The sequence below is a fragment of the Sardina pilchardus genome, chromosome 16, assembly GCF_963854185.1.
Source record: "Sardina pilchardus chromosome 16, fSarPil1.1, whole genome shotgun sequence".
Classification (NCBI taxonomy): domain Eukaryota; kingdom Metazoa; phylum Chordata; class Actinopteri; order Clupeiformes; family Clupeidae; genus Sardina; species Sardina pilchardus.
The window spans coordinates 16,697,920-16,721,527 of record NC_085009.1 but is presented as its reverse complement, the minus strand read 5'-3'; the positions used below and the strand labels follow the sequence as shown (position 1 = coordinate 16,721,527).

Sequence of the window (23,608 nt, the reverse complement as noted above, 5' to 3'; positions counted from 1 at the left end):
TAATGCCACATCAAACAAAGAACCACCTATTCACCACTTTAGTTGAGGGGCCACAAACATGATTAACTCATGAGCAATTCGCCATTAATTAATGTAAATGGACTATTCATGCATTACTACAAACTTTATTCTCACATTTTAAAGCACAACCTGTTCATCACTTTACCTGAGGGGCCACAGACATGATTAACTAATGAAAATGTAATGCTTAGCTAATGAGGACATGCCTTAATTTAAACAATGTGGATTATTCGATATTCTCTGAAAATGATCTTAATTAGTTCATGATGAGTTAATGTATAGTTTACTTACCCCTTGGAATACATTTCAAAAACCAAGAAATCAACATGATCATGTGTAATTGATCATTATTGTTAATGATTTACCCACTGTACCTAATGCTCAATATGATTTGTTGTCCATACCTGATGTCATTAATGACAGACAATGAATTCATGTTAATTAATGATGTTTTCATGTATAATTAATGCATGAGTTAATGAATTAACTCATGATAATTCATAACATTTAGTTAACATGAATTCATGTGCTATTACTTTTCTTTTTTCTCCATGACCGTGATGTCCACGATTTTGTCCGACAAAAAGTCATCATGATCATGCTTGATCAATCATGATTCATGATGATGTGCCAACCGTACTTAATGCTTAAGATGATGAGTTGTTTATGCATGAATTCATTAATGACAATCAGTGAATTCATGTTAAGTCATAATGATTCATGATATATTCATGGATGAATTAATGCATGATTCATGCATTAATTCATGCATGAATTAATGCTAATTCATGTACCCTTACCGCAAAGTGTTACCGATTTTTTTATAAGTGAAAGTATAAAATAAAATGTACTTCATCATCATCTCCACTCACCATGACGATCACCTGAGCCACTGCTACAGTATTTCACATCAGCATTTAATCATCACTCCTCATACAAACATGCATACAAAATAGTAAAATTCTCTCACAAGCAAAAGCAGAAGTGAAAATGTGAACACTGTCCGTTTTGAGCTATGCAGTAAATGATGGTGGGCAGAGAATACCTAGACAGAGAGCATATACTCCTACGTTTCTGGTCGGAAGGTGCATACAGTATGCTTTTATTTTGCTGTGCAATTCATGTTTATAATATTTTTGTGTCTATAATATACAGAAGTTTCCTAAGAACAATAACGCCTGGTAGTTTGATAAGTATGCTAAATGGCTATTGAATATTAATAGCTTCTTATGGTATATCTATGAAAAATATACTTATGTGAGAATACATTTTTATTTTATTTCAGGTTTCTTAATAGTGTTTGATGGTGTTTCACAACAAATTAACATAATTTGAAGCACAAATTGTAATCTGACCAGAAGAATACGTTTGGGAGCAGCAACACCCTGAATGCACCAAACAACTCTCCCTGTTCACATTAGTCATTAGAATGCGTCTTGGGCAAATGTGATTGCAAGTGTCTCGTTCTAAAGACTGGTGTGAACAATGACCAAAACGGTTTGGAATCTGATTGTTCTTAACCACATGTGGAGGTGGTTTAAGACGCATGTATCCACATATGTTCTGTAGTGTGAACGCTCAATCTGTCCTATGCATCTTCGACCATGACGTGAGATAAACATTATATAAACATTCTAAATTCTAAAGGTACATTCATTCTACAGGTAAATCTGAATGCAAGGGATCAGCTGAGACTGGTGTGAACGAAATGCGTCTTGGCTGATCACTTGCAATCAGATTTGCCCAAGACGCAATCCAATGACTAGTGTGAACAGGGCCTTCTGAGAACACAAATTATGTCTACCAAGAACAGTGGGTCTTAAACTGTAATACGGGTACCACTGGTGGTACGCAGACTCTCTGTTGTGGTACTCTGAGAGTTTCCAAGATGTTTTATTTCATGAAGACAAAAAATCACTTCAAATGATAATGAAAAATCTTTACATTTAAACCAGTTTTTATCTTTCTTGAAAAAAAAACAAAAAAACAATGCAATATACAGTGAGGAGAAAATGTATTTGATACCATGCTAAAGTTGCCTAAAAAGAGGAATATAAAATCATCATTTCACAATTGATCTTAATGTCTTAATTCAAAAATTGAGTAAAAATAAAACCACTAAGCTCCCCAATTTTCTTTGTGATTGAAGAATGTTTCGTAAATAAATAAATGTTCCTCCTAAATGCTAGGGGGAAGGAAGTATTTGACCCCCAATGTAACCCTATGGGAATTTAACACATAGGGTTAACATAGGGGCAGGCAGATTTTTATTTTTTAAGGCCAGCTATTTCATGGATTCAGGATATTATGCATCCTGATAAAGTTCCCTTGGCAGTTGGAATTAAAATAGCCCCACATCATTACATACCTTTCACCATAGCTAGAGATTGGCATGGTGCTTTTTCCAGTAGGCCTATTAGCCTGTTTGATGCTCATTGAGCTCAATGCAAATCAAACAGCCTAATAGGCCTACTGGAAAAAGCACCATGTCAATCTCTAGCTATGGTCAAGGGTATGTGATGATGTGGGGCTATTTTAATTCCAAAGGCCAAGGGAAATTTATCGGGATGCATAATATCCTAGATCCATGAAATAGCTGGCCTTTAAAAATAAAAATCTGCCTGCCCCTATGTTAACCCTATGTGTTAAATTCCCATAGGGTTACATAGGGGGTCAAATACTTCCTTCCCCTAGCATTTTACGAAAACATTTATCTATGTACGATACATTCTTCAATCACAAAGAAAATTGGTGTCCTTGGCGGTTTGATTTTTACTCATTTTTTTAATTAAGGCATTAAGATCAATTGTCAAATGATGATTTTATATTCCTGTTTTAGCATGGTATCAAATACATGTGCTCCTCACTGTATATCTATCACACACACACACACACACACACACACACACACACACACACAGACATAACTCACCGAGCAGCAGGCCCAGAGGGGAGAGCTCCATGCTGTGTGCTGTCCGGTTACTGATTGACAGAGATGGTAGAGTGTGATGAGAGAGAAAGTGACTCACAAAAGTCAAACCATCTCCTTCCTCCCCCACAGAGTACATAAGGGGAGGGGACATTCAAAAAAAGTGGAAGAGAGAGAGATGCATTGCATTTGAAGAAGCGTGAGAGTGAATGTGAGTGCGAGTATGGCAGAATCAGAGAGAAACATTCATCAATTCACTGACAGATCAATTAGTTAGACATTACAGTCATTTCCTGTGTATTAGATGCATTGTGTATAAGTCACAAGACATTGTTTTATGCAAGTTAAAAAAACAAAAACAAATTAACTGCCCCCTTGTATTAACCTCATAGCTGAGGAATGAGGAATAGTTGGGAAATGTTGGTGTACAAGCAATACATATTGGACCACCTTTTTTCAGCCTCTAAAATGTGTTAAAAAAAAGACCTATTTCGTCAGAACAAGGCAATACTGACAACAGAGGGACAAACGCCTGTGAATGTGAAAAATAGACAAATGACTTGAGTTATTAGTGAAGGTTACACAAGGGTCCCAAGAGGGTCAAAAGATTTATATACAGACGATCAAAAGATGGTACCAACGAGGACTTCACTGTCCTTGTGTTTCTAACAGTGGACAGAATCACACTTCAGCCCTGCTGAAATGAAAGTGTGTGCCCTTTGTGGCAGGGGTCAAAAAGAGGAAAGCCTGAAGATACATACTAAGGTGCAAATTGGTTTCACATTATTGGCCTTCTGTTGTTGTTTTGACATGTTTTTTGCAAATCCATTTCTTCCCCAGTGGTGTATTACATCCATATATTTGCCATAGTAAGAACGAAAATGAAATAAAGAAAGCAATTGCAATCCGATGTGGTGCTGATTGTAGCTTTGCCCGCATCTGTGAGTGTGAATGAGGAAGTAGAAGCAAAAGACCTTTTGCTGCTGTGCTGCAATGTACAGCCAAAAACAAGCCACAAGGTCCTTAAAATAGGTGTAGACACAGGTATGAACTTGTACTGCACTGGTATGAACTAAATTGTCTTTGCGTGGTGCTTTGGGTTTTGTTATTTCAGTGACTCAGCTTACAAATGTAAGATAAATACACTGCAAATAATACAGTACTGTACCTCCTCATTATGTAGAACTTGAAACTATTTTCTGAGCCAAATGCTCAGTTGTCTAAACACACGACTCCTTCGTCATGACGAGTTTTAATATAAAACACATTTTGCACTGCACTTGTGATGCATAGTGGTAATCAAAAGTTGCAGAACACAATGTAACAAACTACAAGGTAAACACAAATGTCATAAGCTTCATTAAACACAACTCAGGTGAAACACACTTATTTCTAATGATGTAACAGAAACCAATATAAGCAAGTTCAGCTCAAAGTACAAATAGGTTGCTGAACAGAGCTAGGTTGGACAGAATCTTTGGGGCATTTGAGTGTATTTTAGGTTGTAGACTGTAATTTGTAGACTGTAACTTCTCATTTTCACTACTGTGTTTCACAATTGCTAAAACACGTTTTTGAAAATCGTCCACCCTTTTTTCCCACCCCAGCCATACACACTGTGTTTTTCATTTTTCAATGTAATGTGTAATGATTGCTGAGTAGTGTTTTAATTTGCACTGCTGTGTGAATGATCTGAAGGCATTATGTTTTGAGCGCAGGTATATTTTATATTTCAATAAAAACTGTAGATAGTAAACAAGGCCTCAGGTAGTGTTTGTGGTTTAATTCAATTACTGTATGTATTTATTAAAGTTTGATATCAATTTTAATGTAATGTATTAAATATATAGCCTAGATATCTTGATGCCCCTCGCAGCAGCAAATCTAATTTGCTGCCGGCGTAGTACAGTAGCAACTCTCCATTGACTTGGGAGCTGGCGAATCTCAACGACGGCCGAACTAATCACTTTGTTGGTAGGCAGGCTTAACATAAGACGACTGACCTGCAACCAGAAGTTGCGACCGCTAAGCATCCTGCTACTTGAAAACAAGAAGATGTTTCGTTTAGCGCTATCGAACTGCAATGGAGAGAGAATTTGAAAGACAACCGTTTATCCCACCCCTCCGATTGAGCCCTGCTATGGTGAGTTCCCAGACCCTACTGTACATCTTGATGTGGGTGTCTGGCTCGTCAGGCTATTAATTATATCTACTTGATATGTTTGTTACCATAAACTATTATTGTATTGCACAGTGCGTCTCCACAGCAATAGTAACATCTCTGCCTACATACTCTACAGAGGAAATAGTTGATGAGCCCCTACCACATACAGCTCACAGCCTACAGAGGAAACCAAACCAAAACCACAGTCTATCCCCTCCTCTCATTCTGCACATTATAACCTCCCACCAACAACACACAATAGACAGAAAGGACAGAACACAGAAAGCAAGTGAAGGAAAATATAGTGAATGAATGATGAATAAAACCTGTGTGAGGGAGTGAGATAGAGTTTCAAAACTGCATTACACTCAAGTCTCATGATGATTCTGAATTGTATCCTATGGCCAATAAAAGATTAGAAACACTGTGAAGATGACAAGACTTGTGGCAAAGTCAACATGAAGCAGGACTAACAGGGAAGTGAAAACTCTCCCTTTAAGAAGAAGAAAACTGGTGTGGAAACCAGTTGCAGTCACTGTGGTCTACCAGTTTCAGTGTTTTATGAAACCTCACTTTGCCTGTCACTACCTGTATGTGCAAGCCTTCCACATTGTATTAGCATGCATGTGAACTCTGACCCCGATGACACAGATGCATTGAAACTATAGCTAACATCAGATATACAGTATAATAAAGGCTATAGGTGCCTCTCATGCAGCGTTTATACGTCCTCCCTCGCTCCTCGGGCCTCGATCCTCACTGATCTACATAAAGAATGATGGGGGGGAAACAATGGGATAGTCTATCCGGTGTTAGTCAGTGGGAACCCCCCTCGAGGATCGAGCATCGAGGATCGAGGAGGCATGTTGAGAGGCACCCTATGTCCACACTGCTGGCCATTAGAGGTCGACGTCCACATCTGGCGGCCATCTTGCCAGAGTCAGCTCTCTCCCGCATAACCCACTGAGCAAGCAACGTCTATGGACGTCCAAAACAATTTGATATCTCAGTGGTCTGTCCAGGCTGTGATGTGGACGTCTATTTTACAGTCTAAATGAGTTGATAAATGACACTGGGACAATAGTCCAGCCTGACCTGGTTCAGGACGTCTATAGACAACCAACATTAGTTGCAATATTTAGACGTTCTGCGAGATTATAATCTGGACGTCTATTTGACAGCCAGAATCAGTTAATAAATGACATTGGGACAATAGCCCAGCCTGACCCCATTTGGGACGTCTATAGACGGCCAAAATTAGTTGCAAATAGACGTTCTGCCATTCTGGCTACTCTGAGGACGTCTTCTGGATGTTGAAAAAATTAAGTCTTTCAGACGTCTTCAAGCGACGCCTATATCACACCCAGAACAACACATCTATTCAACGTCCAGGAAATATGTCTTAGAAACTTTCATTCTGGCTCTGAGGACGTCTTCTGGATGTTCGATAAAGACGTCTTCAAATGACGCCCGTATATCACACCCAAAACAACACATCTATTCAACGTCCAGGATATACGTCTTAAAAACTTTCATTCTGGCTACTCGGAGGACGTCTTCTGGAGTTCGGCGACCTCATCTTCTGGACATATTTTGGACCCTGGACACTGTTTTTGCTCAGTGAGTTGTGTTTCTTTGGTTCAACTTTGGCAGATGTAGCATCACTGGATCCATCCCCACCTCCATCTTAGACTACTGCAGAGACACTATGACCAGAGAGAGTTAGTCATAGTCCTCGACTAACAAGCTAATCTTAGTCTTAGGTCTTACCCATGGAGAGTTTCATTGACGTTTCCTTTTATACCCCCATTTCATCAGTGAATGTGCGTTCTAAATAACTCTGGGTGTGGTGGAGTAGTGGTAATGTTACCACCTAACATTCAATTGGCTGCGTTCTGCTGAATACTTCAATTTTACCTTTACATTTAAAAGTGAAGACAAATGGATCATCTAGAGCAGGTGTTTTTACAGAATGATGAGCCACAAGAGACCAAAACAAAGGCTGTTATTAAATTCAGAGCATGTGAGCTATTGATGAAGACAGGGATGGCTCCGATATTCTTACCTGGACTCTTCACTGGCCTCAAGAGTGAGACTGAGAGTGTATTTATTGAAATGACACACGAGGATACACAATGATCACAATTAACACACACAATCACAACAAAGTTTGCCTGTTTAGAGTGTTAGAGGAGTGTCTGTCTGACATACAGTTGTAGCCTATACTCTTGGCTGGAACAAGTGTAAAAACAAACAGGTCACAGTCACACAACAGATTATTTAATAATACATACTCTGCATTCAACATACTAATAAGATGTCTTGAAAATGCATAACATGTGCATTCTACATTACAGTCCGTCTTTCTTTTCCTTGTCTGTATTCTTCAAGTCTCGCCAATGACCATCACAGGTTCCAGCCACAGCACCACCTAGTGGAAAATACAGACCACTACAAATGGTTTCATGCAGTTTTGCTAAAATGCTTTGTGTCTTCTAAAATTGCTACTGGTTTCTATGGGAAAGTACCACTGCCTTCATTGTACAATGAAATCATATCATTACATGTTTCCCACTTGAAACACTCCATACTTGAACTCAATGAGTATCCTGGCGCAGGAAGAGATGAATAAGAAAATTATAAATGAAGATGACTCAATATGAGAGGCCCTACCTGTGTGACATAAGTCTTGTTCCTTATGTAGCGTCGGTGGCTGTAAATGTCTATGTGGTATGAGTGTCTCCCATAATGCAATGCTAGTGAGTGTTATGATGTGTAATGCCGGTTATTGTAGCTGTATTTACGGTTACCATGTTGTGTATTAGGCCTACAGTGTACTTGTCTCAGGCTGCACTTCGTGTGTTTATCCCCGTGTGGATGTGTGTGGTGAACCCTTATCGTGTGTTACATGAGCGGCTGAGACTATCCATGTGTTGTCCTATGTAAGTTATCTGTGTTTGGCTGTTTATTATAATAAATGGCCGGCTTGGCCGATAGTGATCATTGACTCCGGGTGTGATCGCTACATTGGTGTCAGAAGTGGGATGGGCCACACCTAGGGCAAGAAGATCCATGCATCTAGACGAAGAGCGAAGAAGGACCGAGGGATCGCATCAACTTGGCGGCGGAACTCAGCGAATATTCCAGAAGTCCTTTTAAGGACTAGCGAGCTTGCCGAATGGATAACAGCGGGAGATGGAAGATCAGCCTCCCAGGTAGCCGACCGGCACGAATGTCCAGCGGCGTGTGTGCTACCCCGCCGACGAGAGAGGATTGCGGCGGTGGAGATGTCTGCGGCCAGCAAGAAGTTTCCGGCTCGACGCTGATGTCGATGCTGCCGTCGCTTGAGGATACCACCCCCGGAGAGCGCGAATGCTTGGGGGGCCTCGAAGACGACTGCAGCGGCCGGATTCCTTCTGCCAGCTACGGAAGAACTTCCAGAGCGTCAGCTGCCGGTGAAGAGTTTGACGGGTTTTACAGCCATTTCGGGGGCCTGTGGGGCTCTAGCTGGTGGACAAGAGGGCAGCGTCGATTTGTGGAGCCTTGAGAGCTACCATTTTGTGGACTGTTCGAGATTTTAAGTGCGCACGTTCCGGTTGACAATTCGGCGCAATGTTTTTCACGTTTTGTGTGAGTTCCGGTGTGTGTCCCAAGCCTGCTGGGAGGGTCGGGTCACCATTCCCCGCCACAGTGGGGCATCGTTGTGCATAGAGACAGCCAACAAGAGCTAGGCCTACGAGAAGGCAGCGCGAGGAGGGATCTCGACGTGGACTACTGACCGCCTGGAGCTCGGCACACTGGGGGCAGGTGGCAACGGCCACAAGCTGTCACAGTAGCCAGAAGGGGCTACCGAACGTCCAGGGGTTCCAGCGTGTCCGGGGGTCCGGCTGCGATGGGACTGGTTATTTGTTGGTTCAAGTGGCGCAGCTGCACTGCGGGGAACGGAGAGCCCAAGCGACACCACGACTTGCGACTGGGACTGACACCGACGCTGCTGCAAGCGGCGAGCTGAGCTGATCATTGCCGGGGACGGCAATGGCTCGGAAGGGGGCTATGTAGCGTCGGTGGCTGTAAATGTCTATGTGGTATGAGTGTCTCCCATAATGCAATGCTAGTGAGTGTTATGATGTGTAATGCCGGTTATTGTAGCTGTATTTACGGTTACCATGTTGTGTATTAGGCCTACAGTGTACTTGTCTCAGGCTGCACTTGGTGTGTTTATCCCCGTGTGGATGTGTGTGGTGAACCCTTATCGTGTGTTACATGAGCGGCTGAGACTATCCATGTGTTGCCCTATGTAAGTTGTCTATGCTTGGCTGTTCATTACAATAAATGGCCGGCTTGGCCGATAGTGATCATAGACCCCGGGTGTGATCGCTACACTATTTAACAACCAAGGCAGAGATTTTTTGTCATGCACTCTACTATACTAACTTAAAGCCACTAAAAATTATAATGTCACTGGAAGAAAAACCTGGATTAAAGCGAAAGGCGTATCAGTGAATGTGTAAAACTGTTTTGTCGTTGCCTATGAGACAACGGTAGGTTTCGGTTTTCCTATGAGTTAAAATAATATGCAAGTGCATAGGTGCAGATGCATGTAGGCTATACTTTGTCACACACACATATTTTAATGAAGTAAGGTATAGTGCAATCGCGGTGTTGCATACATAGTCTCGCAAGTATATTCCTTCAGATACGCTGACTGATATGTTGTCAAAATACCCTAATACTCTCATCGGTTTAAAGGATGTTACTCCCAAAACACACCCATGACTAATTAAGGAACATAAGAACAACCCTTTAGAACAATGCACCTGGTGTGCAGCGAACTTTATTACGCCACCAAGATAGTGATTTTGGACTGGAAATGCGCTATATGCGTTTCAACCATCAGCTTCAGGTGGTGAGTTTCAGACCATTAAGATAGGGACTGATATGAGTAAACATGAATGAAACCTCTTACCTTAAACTCTTTTCTGTGAGGTTGAACTGTGACCACTGTTTTTTTCCCTTTGCTGTGAACCAGGACCACTAAAGAAAGACAGAGATCCTCTCATCAGAAAAATAGGAAATTGTTTGTTTGTGCATGATACACTGGTGTGTAATGTATGAATAGCAAGACCCATACAAAACACACACGCACACACACACACACACGCACACGCACACGCACACGCACACGCACACGCACACACACACACACACACACACACACACACACACACACACACATACTTTATTTGTGACTCTGTATAGTTGATAAGAAACATATTCAAAGAGTCTTGGCTCCCCATTAATTAAAATGTAACATTATGAGGAAAAATACTTACGGGTTTGGTGTCACTGAAAATGACCCTGAATTTCAAAAAGAGAGGTTTTAAAATAAACATCATGATGTAACATGTAATCTTTTCTCTTTCTGTTGAAAGTCGGAATATTTACTTCTGAAATGTGTCAGGTGAAACTCTCTTATTTTGATGAACTGGTTTTCTCACCTTTTGCTTTCTGGGAGCGGTACAGCAGCAGGACTAGTAAAATGACCAGAGCCAAGGCAAAAAGCAGTCCGATCACCACACCCACTGCTACCACAAACTTAGAGGACCCAGAGGACCTAGCATCTGAAAATATTACACTCAGTGATCACTTAGCAAAGGTACTGTACAAGGACATGGTAGTTACTGACAATCACTTGTTCCACAGAATACCGCAGAACACATGTCACTGCACTCAAAGTCCTTATCAAAATCCTTTAGGATACCAATAGCAACAATCCTACAGGATTTAAGAAACCTATAAATCCTGTAGGATTTTTTGATAAGGGTGGGCCATCCCAACATTCGAAGGTCCAATATTTCGAAATAATGATAACTTCACACAAATCATGACTCACTGACCTCAGAAACATGCAGGTTCTGTGCTTCTGACCTCTTTCATATCATATGAAGTTTATTTTCGCTCTTAAGGGAGAGTAGTTAATTATATATTAAGTAGGATAATGTTGTAGTCCACTTGTCAGTATATAAATTCCACTGCATGCTGGAATCCTGATGGTCCTGTGAGGATTAATTTTCTTATAAAGTTCAGTGGACTATCATCCCTTACATTACAAATCTATAATACTGATCTTTCCAACCTCTGACTGTGATCCAGCTCTCTGGTGACTCTCCTCTCTCTGAGTTGCTGCACTTATAGAGGCCTTCATGTGACTTGGAGACTGTAGGGATGGTCATCTCTCCTGTGGTGGAGGTCTGCAGGAGTGTCCCATCTTTATAGAAGTCAGCTCTGATGTTAGATATCTGGTAGCGATATCTACAGCGCAGAGTCAGAGAATCTCCCTCAGTCACAGGATGGACAGGACTCTCCAGGATCACATCTCCATCTACACACAGAAACTCAGTTTAGAGCTTTCCAACCAGTTTAGAGCTTGTGAGCCTACTAACAGCTATCACATTTTCCAAACTCGGGTGTGGTGGTTTCGAGTGTCTAAAGCACCACATGGAAATGCAGGTACAACTAGAGGCGCACCCAGAGACCCTGCAGAGTTCTCCACTGAGGTAGCTCTGGCCTTGAGAAGTCAAAATCATGCATCAATTCAAGGCAAACAGATTGACAAGATAATAAAAATACGTTGTGTACATTCATTCATGAGAACACCTATAGACTATTTCACAGACTTCAAAGGTAACATTTTGGGTGTGATTTACGCAAGGAAATGTATTTGCTTGCTTTGATCACTAGAGGGAAAATCCAATGTGAATGCCACATATGGCACAGCAGTAGTGAAAGAGAAACTGAATCACTGCGGTTGGTATGAGAGTCCAGATAATCCTGCACACAGACAGATGGACAAAACACACCCCACCTGGCGGGGGTAATGAATTAGTCAACAATAACAGAAAACCTTTTAATACTATATGTAAAAAACAAAATACTTCAGGTTTCCATGTACACTATCAAATCATGTCTGATTACACTCACTGTGCACTGTGATGTTGACAGGGTTACTCTGCTCTCCAGACTCAGACTGACACCAGTACACTCCACTGTCTGATGGAGCTGCTGAGCTGATGCTGCAGCTGGATCCTGTTTCTGATCTCCAGTCATTGGGACACTCTGATTCTCCTCCTCTGCCTGTGAACCATCTCAGTCTCCATCCAGTAGAGTTGCCCTGAACCCCACAGCTCAGGGAGAGAGGCTCAGATGTGAAGATCTGGGTCCAGTTTGAAGGGATCATCACAGAAGCCAGAGACACACCTGAGACAGACACAAATCAGAATATAAATTTGGAATTTTAAATATACAAATTACCACTTTAATATTACACTGTTCACAAGTTTGAATATTATCAAATGCAGTAAAATCATTTAAATTGACAATAGCAAACACACATATTCATGTTGTAATGAAACTTCTAACCTGTAAACTTTATTTCAGCTACTACTTCATCACTATATTGAGTATTGTAGACTGGGTCTCTTCTCCCAGCTCTGCACCAGTACTGTCCTCCATCAGAAACTTTAACAGAGCTGATACTGTAGGAGTCTCCATCAGTCTGGGCCACAGGATCAGAGGTCTGTGTGTCTCTGTACCAGTAGAACACCAAACCAGAGGAAACACCCAACTCACATCTCAGAGTCACTGAGTCTCCTGTGAGGAGCTGGTGAGCAGGACTTAATGTGAGTTTTGGCTTTGAAGCTGAAGAAGAATAAATAGTCACTGGCAAACACATCTGAACACTGTGAGACAGACACACACACACACACACACACACACACACACACACACACACACACACACACACACACACATTCTAGTTACCTTTGACGTCAAGAGTTATTCTCCTGCTTGGTTGTGATAATATGGATCTGTCTCTCCTCTCCCCCTGACACCAGTACTGGCCCTTATGAGACTCAGCAGCTCCTCTGATGGTGAAGATGTTTCCCTCAGACACTGGGGTTCTGCTGGACTCCTTATACCACTTATATGTCCAGCCACTGAGAGACTCTATCACACACTTCAGAGTGACCGTCTCTCCAGTGAACACAGGACTCTGGGGCTCTACAGTCAGTGTAGCCAAAGGCAGCGCTGCAGAGGAACACAGGGAGAGAATGAGGAGACAAGGAAGTGAACTGTACTAGATGTACTAGCTGTTTAGAAGGTAGCTGGACCTTGGTAACAATATAATGGGCATGCATGTAATATTTCATCTTAAGCATATATCAGCATATGATTCAGACACAACATACATGTATTTGTATATAATTAGAAAGAACACTCAAATGAAAATATTGGAAATATCACCTTCCATTCGTTGTTTTTTGTTTAAAACGTACCTTTTACTATAAGCTGAACAGTGTTGCTGGAACGTGATGGTTTCCTGCTTCTCTCTCTCACTCCGTAGCACTTATACTCCCCCTGGTCAGACACAGAGGCTCTGCTGATGGTGTAGATGTTGCTGTTTGTCTCAAAGGCTCTGGATGATGGGGGTGTATCCCATGCATATGTCCAGCCAGTTGAAGGCTGTATACATGTCAGAGTGACTGCTTCTCCAGTGAACACATGGCTGGGTTGTACTGTCAGAGTAGGCACTGGAAAATCTGTGTTATAACAAACAAATTGTAACCATGTTTATGAACACAAGCTCTCAAGTCAATCCATATAATTATCATTTAAAATATAATTAGTGTAGTGATATTCACCTGTTACACTGACAGAGACAGGTGTACTACGCTGGGAAGTCTTTGGCCCGTTTCCTCTACCATCACATGTGTACTGGTACTTTCCAGCTCGATCAGGGAGGGAAATGGTGATGGATTGACTATTCTGATAGTGAATGGAATCACTACCTCTGTACCAGTTATACTGAAAGTCTGTGTGCCCTGCTATATCACACCTCAGAGTGATCTCATCTCCAGGGTAGTATGGACCCTCAGGAGGGTCTACAGTTACTATAGCTGTTGGCAGAGCTGTGGAGGGAAACATTAACCGCCACAGACTAATTTACTGACTGATGTAGATTGTGTGAGTCAAGAAATAATAAATATATATTAAACATAAACTTGAAATGTATTAAATGTACAGTACATGTATTAAATGTATAAAGAGCCATAAGAGGAGCCATATGACATACAGTATTTCATGGCCTTCCATGAATGCCTGTCTCTGCTCAAATTCCCACTACTCAAAAAGCACAAAAAGATCAAATCAATTCCTCAAAACCTGCTCCTATCCATACACACACTCATGCACGCAATAGTAACCTTTGACGTCAAGAGTTATTCTCCTGCTTGGTTGTGATGCTGTGGGTCTGTCTCTCCTCTCCCCCTGGCACCAGTACTGGCCTTTATGAGACTCAGCAGCTCCTCTGATGGTGAAGGTGTTGGTGTCCCCCAGAGTAAGTACATTTCTGTCCCATTCTTTATACCACTTGTACTTCCAGACACCCTCAGACTCAATCTCACACTTCAGAGTGACGTCCTCTCCAGTGAACACGTGAGTCTCTGGCTGCACACTCAGTGTAGGTGTAGGCAGGGCTGTGGGGATACACACAACATTCATTAACTGCAAAATCATGATACGGTAATGGAGATAATTAACCTGATACAGAGTTTATCATCACTCATCAGCTGGCTGTTCACCTGTGACACTGATAGATAAAGGGGCACTTTGCTGAGAATTCCTTGGCTGACCGTCTCTATGTCCTGCACATACTGATGCTGACCATAATGATGTGGAGAGATGCTGAGGGTTTTCCTCTTCTGCCTGGAGATCTCAGTACTGTCTTCATACCAGTAATACTGAACCCAGTCTGTGTGCTCTGCTATGTCACACTTCAGAGTTACTCTCTCTTCAGGATAGAAGGGAGGCCGAGGAGACTCTATAGTTACTGTAGCTTCCGGCAGATCTAAGGAGGAAAATGGCATGAAACTAGCCTGACAAGCCAGACCCATAGACCATAGACAGGGCTCAATCGGAGGGGTGGGATAAACAGTTGTCTTTCAAATTCCCTCCCCGCAATAGGATAACGCTAAACGAATCATCTTCTTGTTTTCAAGTAGCAGGATGCGTAACCTTCCCTCTCTACGCAATAGGATAACGCTAAACGAATCATCTTCTTGTTTTCAAATAACACGATGCGTTACCGTCGCAACTTCTGGTCGCATGTCAGTCACCATTATGTTAAGCCCTGTGATTGGCCCGCTGGTGCTGGGGGTTCTCAGCTCCCTGGCTCAATGGATCGTGCCTAGACTGCCCCGCCAGCCAAATTACATTTGCTGCCGCTAGGGGCGTCTAGATTTCTAGGCTAGCATGAAACGCATTCAGACACAGAATCCAAATTAGACAGGAAAATGTCAAGTGAGGTACAACCTGTATTAGCAATTATTTTTAATATATCGGTTGAGATTTCAAAAGATTAAGTTATGATTGCATGCATATGATGTTACTCACCTTTAACAGTAAGATAAACACTTCCACTCATCAGTGAAGACACAGCTCTGCCCCTCATCTCTCCCTGACACCAGTAATGACTCTCATCAGACTTGGCTGCTGCTGTGATGGTCAGTGTGTTGGTGTCAGACTGAGAGAGATGATCACTGCTGGACCCTTTAAACAACTTATACGCCCAGTCACCCTCAGACTGTATCTTACACTTCAGAGTGACTTCCTCTCCAACATACACAGGACTCTCTGGCTCTATGGTCAGTGTAGCAGTGGGCAGGGCTATGGAGGTAAAGAGATAAAAAAAAAGTAATTAAAGTGAAACATCCCACAAGGCTATGGTATGGAGCATATTAGAATGGTAAAAGTCAAGCATCAGAGCACAACACAGATGATTATACTGGCTATCCTATCTCTGACTGAGGAGTTGTAGCCTGACTCTCGCCAGACCCTTGTAGTTCCGCCATGCTGCTCAGCGAACTAAGGATCTGGCGAGAGTCAGGTTAGAGTTGTAGGCTATAGAATCAGCAGATATAACTCAATATATTTCAGTGCTCCAGCACCTAAATCAGTCTATATTCATCACCTTTAACACTGACCGGGAGTTGGACGCTGGATTGGGAATTCAGTGGGCAATTTCTTCTACATCCTCTACAAGTGAACTCATTCGTATTAGTTTTGGTAGAGAGAGATAGAGAGAGAGAGATGGTGATCTGACTGTATGACTCCTTGACAATCACATCATGGCCTCTGTACCAGTAATATACTGAACCCAGTGTACTCTGCTATACTGTATATGCACACTTTAGTGTCACTTTATTTCCAGGGTGCAGTAGTATAAACTCCCAGGAGACTACAGTTACTGTAGCTGTAGGCAGATCTTTGGAGACTTTAACAGAGCTGATGCTGTAGGAGTCTCCATCAGTCTGGGCCACAGGGTCAGAGGTCTGTGTGTCTCTGTACCAGTAGAACACCAAACCAGACGAAACACCCAACTCACATCTCAGAGTCACTGAGTCTCCTGTGATGAGCTGGTAACCTGGTGGACTTAATGTGAGTTTGGGCTTTGATGCTAATGAGGATCAAAGAGATTTATTGTCAGAAACATCTCTCTCTCTCTCTCTCTCTCTCTCTCTCTCCCTCTCTCTCTCTCTCTCTCTCTCTCTCTCTCTCACACACACACACACACACATATTTATGGCTATGGCTATGGCTATGGCTATGGCTATGGCTATGGCTATGGTTATTTAGCAGACGCCTTTGTCCAAAGCGACATACAAATAAATAACAATACAAATTAAATTAACAGTGAACAATTACAAACTAGGGAGAATAGTAATATTATCAGTAGAACAATAATTTTAAGCACTAACCTAATGAGAAATAAAACAGTGAAATGAGAATAGCAATCAAATAAGTCACTCAGTTAATTATATATGATAATAATAACTAAAGCATGGTATGGCTAAATTTAAGGACAATAGCAAAATAAATTTCAAATTCTATCAATAGACAAATTATAACAAAACAATACTATAATACAAACCATAACACATCACAAACTCAAAGGACTAAGTGCATATTAAATAAATATGCCTTAAGACCCCTCTTAAAAGATCCAAAGCTGTTGCTGGAACGGAGAGCACTGGGCAACTCATTCCACCAACATGGAACCACTGAAGAATAGGATCTACAATTTGACCTAGCATGTATGGTTGGTCGACATAACAGACGCTCCTCAGAAGATCGCAATGGGCGGTTGGGAATGTACATCGTGATTAAAGAACTGAAGTAGCTGGGAGCAGATCCAGTCAGTGTCCTATAGGCCAGAGTGAGAGATTTAAATTTAATTCTGGCTACTATAGGGAGCCAGTGGAGAGTAACTAGGAGAGGGGTTACATGTGTCCTCTTTGGCTGATTGAAGACCAGTCGTGCTGAAGCATTCTGAATCAACTGTAGTGGTCTTAATACACAAGCAGGTAGGCCAGCTAACAGAGAATTACAGTAGTCCAGCTTGGAGATAACCATTGCCTGTACAAGAAGCTGAGTGGAATCTTGTGTCAGATAAGGTCTGATCTTCCCAATGTTGTACAGGGTATACCGACATGACTTTGCAATTGAGGCAACATGCTCAGAGAAAGTAAGTTGGTCATCAATTATGACACCCAAGTTACGTGCCGATCTGGTTGGAGTCAGTGAGGATGAATCAAGCTGGATATTGATCTGTTGGGGAATAGCTGTTTTTGCTGGAAACACCAAGAGCTCAGTTTTGGAAAGATTAAGCTGAAGGTGCTGATCCTTCATCCAGATTGAAATGTCCTTCAGGCATGCAGAGATCCGATGGGAAACACTAGAGTCCTCAGGTGGGAAGGATAGGAAAAGTTGAGTGTCGTCCGCATAGCAATGATATTCAAATCCATGAGAGCGAATAATCCCACCTAAAGAAGTGGTGTAAATAGAGAAAAGGAGGGGCCCTAATACTGATCCTTGGGGGACTCCTGTAGTGAGGTCATGAGACTTTGATATCTGTCCCTGCCAAGACACGCTAAAAGAACGCCCTTTAAGGTAAGACTTGAACCAGTCAAGAGCTTTCCCAGAAATTCCTAGTTCATATAGTGTAGAAAGGAGAATGTCATGGTTAACCGTGTCAAAGGCTGCAGATAAATCTAACAGAATTAACACTGATGACTGAGCAGAGGACTTAGCTACTCTCAATGCTTCAGTCACAGATAGAAGAGCAGTTTCAGTAGAATGACCACTCTTGAAACCAGACTGCATAGGGTCTAGGTTATTCTGATAGAGGAAGTCACACATTTGCTTGAAGACCACTTTCTCCAAAACCTTTGACAAGAAAGGAAGAAGGGAGACAGGTCTGTAGTTCTTCACATCAGTTGAATTAAGTGTACTTTTCTTCAGCAAAGGCGTAATTCTTGCCTGTTTAAAAGAAGAAGGAACTATTCCAGAACTGAGTGAAGTATTAAATACATGTGTGACTGCCGGTATAATAGCGGGTGCTATAGACTGCAGGAGAGTAGACGGGACAGGATCCAAAGGGCATGTTGTTGGACGGCTTCGCTGAAGCAGTTGAGAGACCGCTTCCTCATCAAGAGGAGAGAAAAAGTCCAATGATGGCATCATGCTAACACCAGGCAGAGTCCTTCTTATAGGGTCATCAAACTGAGCACTTATCTTAGCAACTTTCTCAGTGAAAAATGTTGCAAAGTCATCTGCTGACAGTGAAGTAGCTGATGGCGGTGGTGGAGGATTGAGAAGAGACTTGAACATAGCAAAAAGTTTTCTGCTGTCAGTGGCGTTCTCAATCTTACTCTGATAATATGTTCTTTTTGCAAGTGTGACAGTGGATGAAAAAGATGATAGCATAGACTGGTATTTACTAAGATCATTTCTATCTCCAGATTTACGCCATTTCCTTTCAGCAGCTCTAAGTTCCTTGCGTACTGAGCGTATACTGTTTGTCAGCCATGGATGGCGAGGTTTAGAACGAGTGGGTCTTGTGGAAAGAGGACATGCTGCATTCAGACAGGATGCCAGTGTAGAGCAAAGAGTGTCTGTAGCATCATTAACCTCAAGTGATGAGAATGAGCTTGGAATAGGTAGAGCAGAAGTTACTAATGTTGCAAAATGTTGAGAGGCTTCTGAGGTTCATATATTTTTACATATTTTACATATTTTAACAAAATACTCACTTAAAACAGTCAGGGTAACACCCTCACTCATATATGACTCCTTTGCATCTTCTTGTCTGCTTCCTTGGCAGCTGTAGTCCCCGCTGTGGTCCTCCTGCACAGACTGCAGTCTGTATCTATCACTGTCACTCCAGCCTCTCTGTGGGTGAAGCTGCTGGTCTCCTCTGTACCAGCGGTATCTCCAGTCTGATGAGGACTCTCCCTGTATGCTGCAGGTGAGAGTGATGCTCTCTCCACTGAACACTGGACTCCACTTAGGGCTCAGGGACACAACAGCCGTGGGTCGCTCTGGAAAAAAGTGGACATGCAGAAATGGGAAACTCTACATGTAGTCATTTGGCAATTTTACTATTGATATATCTTTAAATAAACAGTAAACAGCCCAGAATATAAAAAAACAGCCAATGACAAAATCAGTGTACCGTATTTTCCGGACTATATGTTTTTTCATTCTTTGGCTTGCCCTGCGACTTATAGTCAGGTGCGACTTATATATGAAATTTAACATGTTAAATAATTCCGAAATGAAAACTGTAAACATTACCGTATACAGATGGAGCATATCAGAATTGTCAAGCATCATATACAAATCCTACCATAAAATACCTGCACAACACAGATGATTATACTGGCTATCCTATCTCTGTCTGAGGAGTTGTACTATTAGAATCAGCAGATATAACTCCATTTCAATGCTCCAGCACCTAAATCAGTCTATATTCACCACCTTTAACAGGGAGTTGGACGCTATAGATTGGGAATTCAGTGGGCAATTTCTTCTATATCCTCTACAAGTGAACTCATTCGTATTAGTTTTAGTAGAGAGAGAGAGAGAGAGAGAGAGAGAGAGAGAGAGAGATGGTGATCTGACTGTATGACTCCTTGACAATCACATCATGGCCTCTGTACCAGCAATACTGAACCCAGTGTACTCTGCTACTATTATCACACTTTAGTGTCACGTTATTTCCAGGGTGCAGTAGCATAAACTCCCAGGAGACTACAGTTACTGTAGCTGTAGGCAGATCTTTGGAGACAATTCACATTATGTCAAGACAGGTTTCAATTTTTCATCTGAGAGAAGAGTTTTAGATGAGGTATAGTACAAGGATAGATAATACTGAACACACCATCTTTATATCAACACTACCATGCACCACTAAACCTTTCCTGGAGTGGAAGCATAAATGTTCCCTTGTTATTACCAATAATATAGGTCAGTTATCTGGATTTAAGCATAGTAAAAATAATATACTATGTTATTTTGGATGATTTATCTCTAAGATCTCCACTGCTACATGATGACATACAGTACCAATTGTGGTTAAATTAATCTCACCTGCAGCGACTCCAGAGTGGGAACACAAGCTCAACACTAGAACACAGGCACAGAGAGACCGTTATTCTTCAAACTGAAGGCACAGGTACCATTTCAAATCCACTGCACTTTCAACACAAGACATAGATAGAGCACACAGGTGTCCCATTGCAAGATAAAGGCAAGTGTACACTAGGTGATAAATATGCAGTGCTGTCAGTGTTTCAACATCACATCTGGCATGCCAAATGTTCATGTTTAGTGAAAAGGAGTATGTGTGTAGTTTTAGCAATGCTGAGAACCAGAGACAAATCAAAACCAAAACATCACAGGCAATTAGTAAAGCAAGTCCAGCTGTTGAGCCTCACTGTCCACTCAGCAGATAACCATGAATTCTTTCTCACCACTAGGAGGTGCTGTTTCACTAAAACAGTTCTGAACTAGAGCTAGTCACTTTCACCAGGGACAGAGTAAAAGAACTCCCACAGCTCATCAGGGTGGCACATAGATAGACACAATCCAGTCAAGCTGTTCATTATTGTTTAAACTGTTAAAGCTGTAGCCCTCTGGCTGTAGCAGTTCCAGCTGTCACTGTAGTCATTGTTTTTATTTTATGTACAAAAAAATACAAGCCTGTCTCTAGTGTTGCACAGACACTACAGCAATAAACCGAGCAGTGTTTCTGTTTCAGAGATACACTCAACAGCTAAAAGGAACCACAGCGTTTTATGACGTGATTTTTGTTAACAAATCATTCTTCCTGTCTTTGTGCTACACTTCTATTATTAGCACTGGACTTTCCATTGCATAGGTCTATTACTATAAAGAATAGCATTCTACATTCAATTACAGCCACACACAAAGTGCAATCAATTTCACTGAAATTCAGTCAGTATAAGTAAAATTATATATTATAAATGTATTATATAATATTTTAACAACAGATAAAGAGCTGACTGTACAGTAGCCATGACAACATCCAATGCAAATCTCTATTCTTGCTTACTCATGGACACAAAAACTGTTGACTTTTATACAAAGCCAACAAATGGGTCATGCATGTGATTTAGAGATAAATATTGTCATAAATATTACTGTTACATTTATCAACGTTTCCTCTACATACAGTACTACTGTACATGAAAGGATCGCAAAAACATGAATGCTCTCTTTCTCTTTCTTCCTCTCTCTTCCTCTCACCCAAAAGTAAGTCAACCACATTCACAATCATGTTTACAGACTAACAGCATTTACCGTCACAAACAGGACCAATTGAGCATGGTCTTATTTGAGGCATGCATGTCAGAATCCCCATGTCTGTTTAATTGCTGTTGATTTATTTCAAGTTCTGTCTACTGTCTACCAATTTCTTACACAGTGTAAAGTTTAGGGTGTTTAGGGCCTTTGCATCCCAACACAGAAAGTAGAAAAGTCTTATAAACAAACAAAACTCCAAGTTAATCAAGTCTGTAGGCTACTCACCAATCAGAAGCCATATAAGAGTGAGTTCCATGGTGTGGGCTCTTCTGTGACTTCCTCAGTGTTCACTGTGTGAAAATATGTTCTACTTTGATATCAGGGGAGAGGGGAAGGGAGAACAATAGAAGCGGAAGCAAATGCTAGTCTCAGTAGCAGTTAACCATTGTGCTTACTAGTCTTAACAGAAACATGATGCTAACATATGTAACAACTAGGGTTACAAAGTTAGCATGTTTGATATTAGTGGTGTTTGTTTACCATTGTTTTGTAGTTGTATTGAGACTATTTTAAGCTTTGGGATGGGAAGCTGAACTATATACACTGCATGACAAATAACAATGTACTGGGCCCCAGATGAAAAAAAGAAAAAAAAAAGTTTTGGCGTACAGTACACTGTAAAGATTGGCATGAAGCAGAAACTCAGACCTGGACAAAACATTTTTGATTCTGGTGCACGCTGGCATGTTTCACATGCACATGGGAATGTTTCTCATGCTCACCAGGATGCCTTTAGTGCTTATGTCTCCAAGCTCTGTAAATAAGAAATAAATATACTGTAGGTATGTTTTGTCAGCACTATTGACCACTGCTGTATTTATGCCAATTGGAGTGACAGGGATAATTTTACTTATGCATGGTCCAGCATATTGCGCGCGCACGCACGCACACACGCACACGCGCGCACACACACACACACACACACACACACACACACACACACACACACACACACACACACACACACACACACACACACACACACACACACACACACACACGCACATTATGAGAGGGTCAACATCTTAAATGAGGTGTCAAAGTCCCCTAAACCCCTCAGTCTCTTTTAGCACTTTTAGTGTTGAGGCTGGCCCTTGGAGCGGCTATAGCCCAACGCCAACCAGAAGCGTACGCGGCGCGCCGCGCCACGAAAAAAAATAGAATTCCATTGTTTTCAATGGAGCAACGCCCACTGGAAACGGCTGCCGCGCAGCAGCCGCACAGAGATAGAAAACTATTCTAAAATCCTGCGCGGCAAGCCCAGACCGCCGAACACCGCTGAACGCCGTTTCTGGTGGGCGTTGGGCTTATCACTCTCACCTTGCTGACACTTGTTACAAGGACTGAACAAAAACTTTTTTCTTGAAAGACAAAGGAAGCCGAAACAAGAGATGGATTTTGTCAGAGGATCTGCATACCTACAACAGCATACATGTTGTATAACTTCTGATTTGAATAATGTGTCTGATTGCTATGTGTGTTCTTTGATGCCTGCTTCTCACCCCCGTTTGACAGCCATAAAACTTCCTTATGCACAGAGTTCATGTATAGGTCAAGGAACGTCTGGTGAAAATGTCTCTTATGTTAATGCTCATATGACAATGCATAAAGATGGCACTAACACAACCTATGGACCCTGTGCAGAAACACGCCCATTGAAGTTTATAAAGACTAATTTAGCACTAACTCCTTTTGCCACTGTAAAACCAAGAACAAGATTTCCACTGTGTTTCTACAGAAATGGCTCTGTGCCAGTAGGGAGTTTGCCT

At 41.7% G+C, this 23,608-nt stretch overlaps 1 protein-coding gene across 1 annotated transcript; it reads right to left on the bottom strand.

The window, feature by feature from the left end:
• Positions 1-7,252: 7,252 nt before the first annotated feature.
• On the bottom strand, positions 7,253-22,109 carry LOC134059540 (Fc receptor-like protein 5). The gene is made up of 15 exons (XM_062515985.1): positions 22,065-22,109; positions 20,604-20,639; positions 19,265-19,552; positions 15,567-15,839; positions 14,345-14,650; positions 13,817-14,083; positions 13,451-13,714; positions 12,936-13,202; positions 12,534-12,812; positions 12,096-12,371; positions 11,251-11,496; positions 10,613-10,735; positions 10,448-10,472; positions 10,081-10,148; positions 7,253-7,545 (listed from the first exon to the last, which is right to left on the bottom strand). The coding sequence occupies exons 1-14, from the start codon at positions 22,093-22,095 to the stop codon at positions 10,082-10,084; spliced, it is 2,748 nt and encodes a 915-aa protein (XP_062371969.1). The 5' UTR covers positions 22,096-22,109; the 3' UTR covers positions 7,253-7,545; position 10,081.
• Between the last annotated feature and the right edge of the window lie 1,499 nt (positions 22,110-23,608).